The 13,528-nt window shown below is 38.2% G+C and overlaps 1 protein-coding gene across 14 annotated transcripts in view; it reads left to right on the top strand.

The window, feature by feature from the left end:
• Positions 1-13,528, top strand: part of cep170aa (centrosomal protein 170Aa) — a 119,111-nt gene that overhangs the window by 22,132 nt on the left and 83,451 nt on the right. For 12 of the 14 annotated variants that reach the window (XM_078557362.1, XM_078557354.1, XM_078557367.1 and 9 more), the window contains 3 exons: positions 3,067-3,228; positions 4,129-4,605; positions 10,096-10,751. In XM_078557362.1, the coding sequence (XP_078413488.1) occupies positions 3,067-3,228; positions 4,129-4,605; positions 10,096-10,751 (1,295 nt within the window). The remainder of the gene's footprint in view (positions 1-3,066; positions 3,229-4,128; positions 4,606-10,095; positions 10,752-13,528) is intronic. The other 2 variants (XM_078557355.1, XM_078557356.1) reach the window with 2 other exon arrangements.

Raw genomic sequence — 13,528 nt, 5'->3', positions numbered from 1 at the left:
CCCCCACATGTCAGTTGTTGATTTGCCCTCAAACATCCGCATCCAGTTGGATTCCTCAGTTCCTGCCTAATATTGTTATAATTAGCCTTATCCCAATTAAGCACCTTAACCCGAGGACTCCTGTTATCCTTATCCACCAGTACCTTGAAACTTACTGAATTGTGGTCACTTTTCCTGAAATGCTCCCCTACTGAAACTTCGACCATCTGGCCAGGTTCATTCCCTAATACCAGGTCCAGTATTGCCCCTTCCCTAGTTGGACTATCTACATATTGTCTCAGGAAGCCCTCCTGGATGCACCTTACAAATTCTGCACCATCCAAACCCCTAGCACTAAGTGATTCCCAGTCAATATAGGGAAAGTTAAAATCACCCACCACAACAACCCTATTGCTTTTACATCTTTCCAAAATCTGCCTACATAACTGTTCCTCAATCTCCCGCCGGCAATTGGGAGGCCTATAGTAAACCCCCAACATTGTGACTGCACCCTTCCTATTCCAGAGCTCTACCCATATTGCCTCGCTGCATGAGCCCACCGAGGTGTCCTCCTGTCATACAGCTGTGATATTCCCCTTAACCAGCAGCGCAACTCCCCCACCTCTTCTACAACCCTCTCTCTCCTGCCTGAAACATCTAAATCCTGCCAATCTGTCCATCCTTCAACCAAGTCTCTGTAATAACAATAACAACATAGTCCCAAGTACTAATCCAAGCTCTAAGCTCATCCTGTTATACTTCTCGCATTGAAACAAATGCATTTCAGACCCCCAGTCCCACTGTGTTCAGTAATTTCTCCCTCCCTGCCTGCTCTTCCTCTTAGTCCTACTTGCTATATTCACTGGTTCCCAGTCGTTTATTTCACCTGCTGACCTATTGCTCTGGTTCCCACCCCCCTGCCATACTAGTTTAAACCCTCCCGAGTGACACTAGCAAACCTCGCAGTCAGGATATTGGTGCCCCTCCAGTTTAGATGCAACCCGTCCTTCTTGTGCAGGTCCCACCTGCCCCGGAAGAGATCCCAATGATCCAGATATTGGAAACCCTCCCTCCTATGCCATCTGTTCAGCCACGTGTTGAAGACTGCAGCTTACCCTTCAAGGTTGTTTCTAAAAAGCTTTTTGTTTAAATAGGTTACTAGTTTTGTTATTGCTTATTACCAGGGTTGCAAGTTTCATGAATTCTTGTAGTGCACAGCTAACTTTCACCAATATATTCTGAAAATACAAAGTATAACTACATTATACAATATAAAATTCAGCTATGATACAGAATACATGTTACAAATTGACCTTGACGATGCAGATCACGTACCAAAAATATGCAATCTCCTCTTCCATGTTTTGTCAGGGTCTCCGCACTGAGAGAATTGTCAACTGTTTTGCCTCAAACACATTCAAAAGTAGCAATCTAGTCGAGTTTTAATCAATAGAAGCATGAGCGGATCTGGAGTGGTTTAAAACATTATCTGAATTCTGAGACTCGATTACATCCTTGAAATCACTTCCTGAGGTTTTAAAACAGTTGAAACCTTAAAAATGCAGTCATCAAATGCATTTTTTTTTTGCAAGCAGCTGCTGTTGCTGCTGATTATTATCTGCACCCATTCATACTCTCTGCATAGAGGACCTTCACACTATAGAGCTAAGAATTGTGATTTTCATATAATGTTACAGCACATAAGGAGGACCATTCAAACAAAAAGCTTTTTAGAAACAACCTTAAAGGGTAAGCTGCAGTCTTCAACACGTGGCTGAACAGATGGCGTAGGAGGGAGGGTTTCCGATATCTGGATCATTGGGATCTCTTCTGGGGCAGGTGGGACCTGTACAAGAAGGACGGGTTGCATCTAAGCTGGAGGGGCACCAAGTCTACTAGCCCTTTTAAAGAGTAACCCAGTTGATCCCACTGTCCCACTCTTTCCTCATAACCCTGTAAATATTTCTTCTCAGATATTTGTCTAATTCCCTTTTTGAGGGCTGCTATTGAATTTATATCTACCACACTATTCGGCAGTGCTTTCCATTTCTGAGCTACACAATGAGCAAATAGGCTTTTCCTCATGTCACCTTTGGTTCTTTTGCCAGTCACCTCAAATTTGTGGCCTCTGGTTATCGATCTTTCTACCAATGGAAACAGTTTCCTTTATTTATTCTGTGTAAACTCTTCCTGATTTGAAATTCTTTTATCACATTTCCTCTTAGGCTTCTGTACTCTAAGGACAAAAACTTCAGCTTATATATATTACGTGTAATAATTTGTAGCTGATAGCATTACATTCTGTAGCCAGCACAGTATTTTTTTAGAATTGAGATGCACTGCAATTACTTTTTAAATTTCCTGGTTTCATTTTCTTCCTTCTAAAATTTTCTATCCTTTTAATGAACATTTATCAATTCTTCTTGCATTTATTTCCCTCTTTTTTCCATTGAAGCTTTTCTGTTTTAACCTTTACTGATTCGAACTGTGCTTTATTTACACAAGGTCCTAATTTTAACTGGCAGAATGTTTACAATAATGAAGATACGCCTCATAGACTGAAACTGCTGTTGTAGCTGTGAGCTAGAGTTTCAAAAGTGGTCAGCTGCCTAAAGCTTTTTCAGCCACTTTGCTGTAAGCAGTCTGCTGAATGATGTAATGGTTCTCAATTTGCACAAGGTGGCCAATGCAAGTGTGAACAAACTTCAGTCAGTGTTAAACTCTTCAAAATATATCATAGAAAAGCTCAGATATTTACTTCTGTGATAGGACTGTTTTTTTAATGTGTCGTAGAAGGTTACTGTACCTCTGTAGTAAGTATTAAGACAGGTCCTGCTGATCAGCAAGGGAATACAAATTTAATAAGTATAGATTTAACCTTTTGCTGAACTTGCTTGCAGAGAATATTATCACAGGGAAAGTGTGCTTTTTGTGATTCAAACTGAATGATCCTGTAATTCAGTTTATTGAATTGTTTCTCTGCAAATTCATTATATTATTTACATTTTGATTCGTGCTCAATTTTCTTTGCTGGCAGACATGGTTCATGCGAACTAATACTCCTTGGTGTTTTTTCCTAATGTCCAGTAGATATTTCTGCTATGCCTGTAGCCCGTGGTACCCCTCTATATGGACAGCCTGCTTGGTGGGGTGAAGATGATGCAGATGATGAAAATTCAAGCAAGCAAGATCCCAAGCCCAGGAGTGTGAAGATGGAAAGTAGTGCTACAGGAGGTGGGAGCCCAAGTGGTGAGTCTCTGCAGTATTAACTTGTAGGCAGCTATTTATAGAGTAACCATGACAGACGTACATTTCAGTTGCTTTTGCAGGAAAATTCTACGAGTAAAATAGTTTGCAACTGAGCCATTGTCTCTAGACTTCCTGAAGGATGTTCGGGAATTGTAATAATGTCACAGACATGTTGCATCCACCAACAATATTTCAAGAAATTTGGGGTGAGAACACTCGACTCATTTCCACAGATGCTGCCAGACCTCCTGAGTTTTTGCTGCACTTTGTTTTTAATTAATATTCAACTTGTGTTGTGCTGTTGATTTCTCCTCCACTTGCTATAGGTATTTTCCCACGCTTGCATCCTGGCTATATAAAATAAAACTTTGGAAAAGATTTTTGTTTCTTTTGTTTCCCTCCCACAAATGCTAGGCTTCCATTGGAACCTCTCCCATTTGAAATAAAGAATTCATGTGGGGAATTACGAGTGTCAACTTCTAATGTATCATGTTGCAAGATTAGGTTGCTACATTATTATTCTAATTAATGCAAGAGAATGATTTTAAACTGTTTCATTAATATAAACTAGAATTTGGATAAACTTTGTTGTACTTGGTTTTGTATTTAGACACTTGACAAGAAATTTCATGAATTAAAAACTGAAGAAAGCTGCATAGGCACAATTCCACTGAAAAATAAAGAATTAGGTTTTTGTTTGTAAATTGTATGTCAGCAGCCATGCTTCACTCAAACCTTGAACAGTATTAATGTTGTCACTTCTGATTCTCTGTGGGAAATGGTACAGCTTTGAAAGAAATGTTTTTGACAGCTACTCCATGAAAGATTTAAATCTTGTGGATTTTTTTGACTTCAGCCCTTAAGAAATAATGAATTTCACTGGCTTAATTTTTTTTTCAGAAGATGCCAAGGAAGTCAGTAAACCTGGCAATGATAGCAAAGACTTGGGAGAGGAAGTAATTTATCCATTGTGTAGAGAGCCAAGCTATTTTGAAATCCCTACGAAAGAATTTCATCAGCCTGCTCTAGCAGTGGAAAGCTCAATTCATGAAATTCCTACAAAGGATACAGAAACCTCTCGTGCAGTTGTTCAAGGGCACGCTTCGTTTACTATTGAATTTGATGATCATACTCCAGGCAAAGTGACAATCAAAGACCACATCACTAAATTCACTTCTGACCAGCGTCACAAGCAGAAAAAATCTCCCCCAGCCACCAAAGAGCTGTCTGGACTCCAGGCTGCAATGAAAGCAGCAGAAAGTAAAGTGGCTGATTGGTTGGCACAAAACGACCCACCTAGAATGAGACGGGAGTCAATGGATGATGATTGCAAAAGCATAAAGAGTGACCTCACAGTTCAGATGAGACGATTAAAAGGTAAAATTCTTAGTAGTTATCAAAAATCTGATGTGCACCCTTTTAAAAAGGTTACCTGTTAATTCTGATGTCTGAGTTAACTGCCCATCATCATACCTGACTGGGCCACATCAAGTGCTATTGGGCCTCACTCCACTCTTCTAAAACTGCCAACTACCAATCATCCTGAAGGGCTAAGATAACCCCAACTTCAATCTTCATCAGTTGTCACAGTAAACCCCTTTATCATATCCCCTCAACTCCCACATCAAACCACAAATATGAAGCTCATGAACTACTTTCTCACTAATATTGAGACCATCCATTTCGCTGTCTCAAACCTCCCTGTCCTTTCCAAAGCTACAATTACAGCACTGCATTGGCCCTAATCAAAGTTGCAAATCCAGTGACTGGTGCTTTTCCCGTTGGTGTCCTCGAATTCACTATAATCTTTGACATGGATGACTGCGTCGTCGTCTTCTGATATTGTCCTTCCATTGTCCATTTCGATGAGACTGCCTTTATTTGATTCCAGTCTTACCTGTTCATTCATAGCAGAATATTTCTGAGAATGGTTTTTCTCTCCGTCCCTACATAATTAACTCTAGAGTTCCGCAAGGATCTATAATTGTTGCCTTCCTTTTCTTCATCTACATGTTGTCCATTTGTAACACTATATAAAAAGATGGGGTAAATGTCAACATGTATAATGACTGCACTCCACTCTATCTCTCCACCAGCTGCCTCAGTGCATGCACTATGTTGTCAACCGCTTATCTGACATCAAGTTTTAGATGAATTGCAGTTTCTTCCAATTAAACATTGGGAGCCCATTGCTTCCCCCAACCACTGTCTCAGCTTGAATCTGACTGTTTGTTTGCAGCCTCTGCATCCTACTCAATGCCAAACTAAACTTTCAGTCCTATATCTTCACTATCACACAGATCGTCTACTACCACCTCCATAACACATCTTGCCTGTGTCCATTGGCTGTAGAAACACTGAATCATTATTTGCAATAGTTGAACGTCAAGGAGGCAGAGTTCTCTTGGCTGACCACCTATCTTCAACACTATGTAAACTTCATTTTATCTAAAACACTGCTACCTTTATCCTATCCCATGCCAAATACTGCTGACCTTTCACCAGTGTCCATACTGATTTACCTGCAGCCTCAGCCTTCCAATTTAAAATTTTCATGTTTTCATTCCTTCTGGCCTTGCTTCTCCCGTCTTGGTGATTTCTTCCAGCCATACAGCAACCCAGAGTTCTTTGTTCTTTCAACTCTTCCTTTTGTGCATTCACCCTATCTTGGCCCCCAACATTGGAGGCTGTGCCTTCAGTCTCTAAAGACCCATGGTCTAGAATTTTTTTCCCTAAACTCCTTGACAACCTTTTTTAAGATCCAATTTATAATCCAAGATTTTTGTTGCTCTTCTTGATGTACCCTTCTCTGGCATCCATGTTGAGCTGATTACATCTCATAGTAACTTGCAACAGTTTTCTAAATTAAAAGCATTATTTTAATGCAAGTTGTTTACTTTTTGAAGGACGGATTTATTGATTTATTGCTTCATAGAGTGTGAAATTTGAAAGGACTACTAATTCCCCCAGTAAATGGATGTTCGTTCATTTTATTTTATCTATCTCTCCTCATGTACATCCATTAAGTAGTTTGTACTTAGTTACTATTTTGATGCAGTTAATTCAGTGCATTAAATAACTTAAATATGTTTGGTTTCTATGTAAGAACACCATCTAGTGTGATTAATAACTAAATGTATCATTGAGACATTTTTAATGTTGATTTTTTTTTTGAAAGATCACCTTTTGCAATATATTTTGAAAGCCAGGCGATTATAAAATGTCAAGCGTATATAGATATATCACAGAACAATAATTAGTTAATTGACCCTGTTAAAATTAAAAGTTTAGCTTTCCATGGTTTGGTTATCTACAATTTGAAACAGATGGCTTGGCTTCAAAATATTTCAACATAACTAGGTGCATGTATATATCAAAAATGTCAGAATACAGTTAAGCTGCTTGTTGAAATTGTACCTTTAAGCATCTTGTGACACGTCCATATAATCATACCCATTCTTCTAATACTGAATGAGGAACTGAGAATGAGTCATTTTCCATTAATATTATAGGCCAAAAAATGCTGAGACAAATAGTGTCTCAAATGCCTTCCTAGTTAGAAACAGGAAATACTTCATCTCTTTCCTAACCTGTGATGTAGAATAGTCAATTTGGGAAATTACAATTTGGTTTATACTAAACAAAAAGGGAAAATGCTGGAAATTTTCAGGTCAAAGCACCTGTGGAGAGAAACAAGATTTAATGTTTTAGGTCATAGAACCATAGAACACTACAGCACAGAAAACAGGCCATTCGGTCCTTCTAGTCTGTGCCGAAATATTATTCTGCTAGTCCCATTGACCTGCACCTCGTCCATAACCCTCCAGACCTCTCCCATCCATGTATCTATCTAATTTATTCTTAAAACTTAAGAGTGAGCCCGCATTTACCACGTCAGATGGTAGCTCGTTCCACACTTTCACCACTCTCTGAGTGAAGAAGTTCCCCCTAATGTTCCCCCTAAACCTTTCCCCTTTCACTCTAAAGCCATGTCCTCTCGTGTTTATTTCTCCTAATCTAAGTGGAAAGAGCCTACTCGCATTTACTCTGTCTATACCCCTCACATTTCATGATGACTCTTCATCAGAACAATCTCCTAAGTTGCCTTAAAGGTATATTTAGTACCAGGCATAGGGTGAAATGTTCAATGCTTTGTCAAAATAGGAGGGTAACAAAATAGATCTTGAGGTCACTAACAACAAGGCCAGGGTAGGCATGAGGGATAAAAACAAAAAGCTAAAAGCTACTGCGGATGCTGGAAATCCAAAACAAAATAAAAACAGAATTACCTGGAAAAACTCAGCAAGTCTGGCAGCATCGGCGGAGAAGAAATGTTTGAAGAAAAGTGTGGAATATGGAAAGATTTAGATTTCAAAATGAGGTCCATTTTTAAAAGAAAATTTCTGCAAGGCAAACATAATGCATCTAAAAGAAAGGGAATAAGGGCCCTAACGACATTTGTAGCAGGTAATGAACTTGGTTTATTGCTTTCACTTAGTTAAAATAAAAACACCTTATCCTATCAACTATTATCAAAGCATGAAGAATGGAACATCCTAAACTTAAATGACCAAACTTTTTCTTCAATTGGTACCGATCCAGTTTATCATGGAAAAAAGACATACCCCATGTATTTTTATAACTAATAGATGGGGAAAGGGAGCGAAAAGGGTTTAGGCAGAGAAAGCACAATTCTGATGTCTGTGGCAGCCAATTTGAGAAACTTGGGTGTGCTGGTTCACAATACAGAAAGTGAAATCTAAAGTCAAACTCATTAATGAACATTAATATTCAATAACTCAACATTCAAGATTATATTCTCCCTCCAGTAAAGAATCAAGTTATAACAACCATTTTTTCTAAATTTAACCTTGTTTTAACCTGCAAGAAATTCATGCTTCCTTCCTGAAGTCAGGAAGGTGGTCACCCATAGTTGAGATGAAAAATATTGCAATTTACACAAACTCATGATGTGGCAGGTGGTGGGAGCATTTAAGCACAAAAGGGCTCCAAAATTGTTCAGAAGTATAATGGTATATGAATGCTTGTCATATTTATTTGGCCTTTTCTTTGTTTGATTTTAGCCAGTTTAAGGTAGATGAATCATCTTCTCTGGCGTGGTGGAGAGAGGAAATTCAGATGAACAAGTCTGGTGCCCATCCACATGTTTCAGGGCTCAAGTCTGTTCACTAACTGATAAATTTGTCCAAAAAGAAAAGTTTTATATTTTGGGAAGATGGAAACTGAGTATACAATTCATATTTCCATTAGGAGGAGGCTGTCAGTTTTTACTCTGGTCTTGTTCTTTGCTATTGCTAGATGAGAACTGAGTGCATGAGCAAGGATACTAAACAGAGCATTCAAGCAACTGTGATTTCAATTGCTAAAGAGATGTGTGCACTTTTGCAAAATACTGTTTGCCCAATTCCAGCTTTGAGAAACCATGCGATAATCCAGGGTTTCTTAGTCTCAGAGAGAGAGAGAAAGAAGGGTCTCTGAGGATGCTTTATGAAAGTATATAAGATAGAGGAAGTAAACCCAGAAGAATATTTAGAGCAGCAGGACAAGAGAGCACATGCCCAGAGCTTGATGGGTAAGTTTAAGATGTCAGAGTTGTTGCATGCAAGAATTAAATTGGATTACTTATTTATCACTTAGCAACTCCAAATTCATTTTGTTAAACTAATACACAGTTAGACATTATTTATCTGATATCTGGAAGACCTCCCATTCTTTTTGAATTCTTAAAGTTTGACCATCCCTTGTGAAATAAAAACAAATGCTGGAAATACTCAGCAGGTCCAGCAGCATCTGTGGAGAGAGAAACAGTTAACATTTCAGGTCAAGAACGTTTCTTCAGAACTTCTGCTGAACAGTTAGATTTAATATTTTGACATGTTTTTAAGTGAGGATTGTTGCATATTCCATAGAAAAATTGATATTCGGATCAAGTAAAGTCACTTATCCCTTCTCAACAGTATAAATCAAACAACTGACTTCTTTACTGTCTCCAGTATGTTTGGGCCCTTTTGAACCAGCAATCAGTGCTGTTAATTTGCAATTCATATGCTACTTGTTCTTGTTCCTCTCTAAGCTTAATTTAAAGTGTATGCCTTTGTTTTGCTTCCTCTACCTTTTTTAAAAGTATCTTGCGGCCGTCACTTTATCAAAATGGCGAGACAGCCTGTAGACTTAAGTGCTTTTTGATTAGTTTTTTTTATATTTTAGTGTTTATTAACTGCTGAGTTAACATTTTTAGGTAGAGTCAAGGAATTATTACTGATGGGCAGAGAAGAACATTTCAAACAATTATTAGTGGGATTTCTTTAAATGGCATGGTCATCAAGAGCAAAAAAAAGTATTTGGCAAACTTTGTTATCATTTGTGTTGAAATTGCTACTTCTCCCTTTGTAAATTTAGTTTTTATTATAGTAAGTGTCCCTTAACAAGATATATATATTTGTTGTAGCATTTAGCATTTTTCCTTTTGAAAACAAAGTAATGAATTAGCCTTAGCTTGGTAAGCATGGTACACAAAGCAAGAATAGCACAGCTGTACTTCCTGGCTCATCTGTGCTAGGACAGCAACTTGGTTTGTTACTTGGGCAAAAGCGAGAGTTTGGAGAATAATACCATCTCAGTTCTACCCACAAGCCATTGTTCACTTATTTAAAGGTTTATTGTTTGGACTGTGTTACGTAATGTTTGTGACCATCGCTGCAGCACACACCAAATCTGACATTGCATATTTGTGAGGAATTGCTAAATGTTATCTTGCCATGGTCTTCTTTCACTGAACATAAGACACGAGCAGATATTTCTATGGGTTTTTAGAAATTATATTCTCATGCTTGGTTTCTTGTTTAGGAAGTAAACATGACGATGGAACGCAAAGTGATACAGAAAATGGAAATGGTCAAAGGCGTCCTCACAAACCTGCTTCTCTTGAAGGTCAATTGAGAATGTATCGTGCAGAACAACAGAGGCTTCATCACCAAAAGACTGCAACTTCAGAAAAGGCCCATGAGGTTCCATCAATGAGTAGGACTGCCTTTATGATAGAGTTCTTTGATGAGGAAAATCCACGCAAGCGACGATCCTATTCTTTCACACAAATTGCAGCAGCTATACCCCAAGAAGGTCCTCATCCATTTCCACCTGCAAAACCAGACAGGCCAAAAGGTATTGCAGCTGAATCAAAGACAACTTCTTTAACACATCAGCCAAGTCCTCTTCATGCTAAATCATCACACAGTGTACATGAGCTTCATCAAACCAAATATTTGCAAAAACACAAATCTGATGAACCATCAGTTCCTTTAGTATCTGCTCAAATAATACAGCTGAGAAGTTCTGGTAGCACTGGGCACAGACAAAGCTATAGCCAACAGCTGGAACAACAAACAATTTCGCCGGCAGCCACAAAGGAAAATGACGATGATCAAAGTGATAAAGGAACATACACTATTGAGCTTGAAAATTCCAATACAGAAGAAGAGGAAGCTCGTAGAATGATTGACACGGTAAGAGTAAAGAATGCATATTGTGTCCTGCAAATTATTTTGAGTGAGACATTTCTGTTTTTATTTGTTCGTAAGATCTGAGCATCAGGAAGAGTTGAATTTATTTGCGATATATTTGGCAACTATTCTATGCATCCAATAATTGGATTTTAAAATTAGTATAAGATAGTTATTGCAACATGTTTTACAACAACTACTTTAGTCGCACTTGAGCTACTGTTTACCGTTGCTTTCTGAGAATATCAAGACAAAGGTATTAATGACTGTTGTGCTACTGCATAAGTCTTAAGGATGGTCTCAGAATCTCTGACTCCAAATATAATAAACAAAGCCTGATCACTACGCTAGCCTACTAAATTTGAGATTTTTCCTGCTTTCACTTAGTAGATTGAACTCTCGCCTTACCCAACCTTTTCCTTTACTCATACTTGCCATTTCCTTTTAGCGTTTCTGCTTCTTCACAAGACATAACAGTTAAAGCTCTTAGAATCATAGAGTTAGAGAACATCATGCCAATGCGCGCTTTTTGAAGAGCAATCCGATTAGTTCCATTCCTCTGCTTTTCCCCAAGACCTTGCAAATGTGCGCCCTCTTCCAAGTGCATGTTCATTTGCCTTTTGAAAGTTCCTATGGAATTCAATTTAATACTGATTAAACAGTTCCCTGACTTGTATGGTTTTATCATGCCAAGAATGAGGAGGTCACTCTTCTCGGAGAACAAGCAATCAAGAAAAAATGATTTTGGTGGTCGTAGTAAGAGCTAATGAGAATTTAAGTAGTAAGGAGTAAATGAGGAAAATTAGTGACAATGTGAGATAGCATCTGGAAAGTGGGGAGTCAAGAAACTACCCAAGAACAATACATCATTCTCTACAGCATATCTTTATACAAATTGCTTCCTATCTTGAGAGCTGTTTGAGAGGGGAATATTTGAATTAGTATGGCAAAATAAACAAAATTTTCAATACTGAATAAAAGATTTCTATGATCCAAAAGGTGGGATTATATTTTTCATTGAAGTGAGATCATTTTTAGACCGCAAAAGTCATGCAATGTTTGTTTCAAATTATAATACCATGAAACACATTACAAGTGCTATTTCATTCTTCCCCGCAGAACTACCATAACCTTGTAAAGATTTTTACAAATTGATATGACTGGCATGGGAGGAGTGCCTTTGTTATAGATTTTTAGTTATTCACAAAAACACTATGCATCTCCATTAACTTGTTTACAATGTTAGGATTCATAACATTCCAAAAAGAAAGGAATCTGAGCTATAAATTTTTTCCTAAATATATCTTTGTGAAATACTATATAAATGTAAGTTGTTTTTGCATAGCTGTTTTTATAGTCCAATGCCCATCTGATATAAATTGTAGCACAATTGCATAGGTTGAATGCTACTAAAGCCAATTTGTATGAAAGGCCTATTAAGTAGAAAGGTTAGGCACTTGATGGTAAAACACCATATACACTCAAACTAACAAACTGTTCAATGTGGTCCCCACAGCTTGATCAAAGGCCCATTATTAAGGAGAGAGAATGGCTCTACACTTGCTAGTGACCAACATGAGAGGGTACAACCATTAAATAAACCTAACTTTCTCACAGTCCAGAGTATTGTGAGCATCACCCATTTCCATTTGGGCCACTGTGCAATGCTGTTTTATATCACCCAAAAAATATTTTTTCAGTGCTGTACTTCTGCGTAAGCACTAGCACTGAATTAACCAGGTCAATGTTCATTTCCCCAGAAGCTCTCATGATAGCCTAATTTAAAACCAATCACCTTTGCTGTCATTACTTGAAGGTGGACACACACTTTCTCAATGATGGGTACTGTAGCGTAGTGGACTAGGTGTCAAATCAATTTGTGAAATTGAATTTAATAAATCTGGCAATTTCAAAACTGACATCAGAAATAAAGCAAGATGGACATAAATTGGACTTATGTAGCACCTTTCCTGACCACAGGATGCTTCACAGCACTTTATAACCAATTAAGTATTTTTGAGATAAAATATTGGAAACAATCAGGCCAGCCAGCATTTGTGGATAGTGAAACTGAATTCATAGAATCATAGAATGATACAGGACAGAAGGAGGCTATTCAGCCCATCAGATCTGTCAGCTATTTGAAAGAGCTAGCTGATTAGTTCAACTCCCCTGCCCTTTCCCCGTTACTCTACAATGTTTTACTCTTCAAATGTTTATCAACTTCCCTTTTACAAACATATGAAATAGGAGCATAAGTAGGCCATTCGGCCCCTAAAGCCTTCTCCTGCATTCAATAAGATCATGACTTCTGTTTGTGTTTTGAATTCCACATTCCCATCTATTCCACAAGAGGAAACATCCTTTCCAGTCCACCTTGTCAAGACCATTCAGCATCTTGTATACTTCAATCAAGTCACCCCTCACTCTTCTAAACTTCAGTGGAAACAAACCCAGCCTGTCTAACCTTTCCTCGTAAAACAACCCACTCATTTCTGATATCAATCTAGTAAACCTCCTCTGAACTGCCTCCAACGCATTTACATCCTTCCTTAAATAAGGAGACCAATACTGTACACAGTATTTGAGATGCGGTCTCGCCAATGCCCTGTGTAACTGAAGCATAACATCCTTACTTTTGTGTTCGATTCCTCTCGTAATAAAGGATAACATTCCATTAGCCGCCTTAATTACTTGCTGTACCTGCATACTAACTTTTTGGGACTCCTGCAGTAGAACGCCTAGATCCCTCTACACCTCGGAATTCTGCAGCTGTTCTC

The sequence above is a fragment of the Cetorhinus maximus genome, chromosome 14 (assembly GCF_964194155.1).
Source record: "Cetorhinus maximus chromosome 14, sCetMax3.hap1.1, whole genome shotgun sequence".
NCBI lineage: Eukaryota > Metazoa > Chordata > Chondrichthyes > Lamniformes > Cetorhinidae > Cetorhinus > Cetorhinus maximus.
The sequence above is the reverse complement of the archived record's forward strand: the minus strand, read 5'-3'. Positions and strand labels throughout refer to the sequence as shown.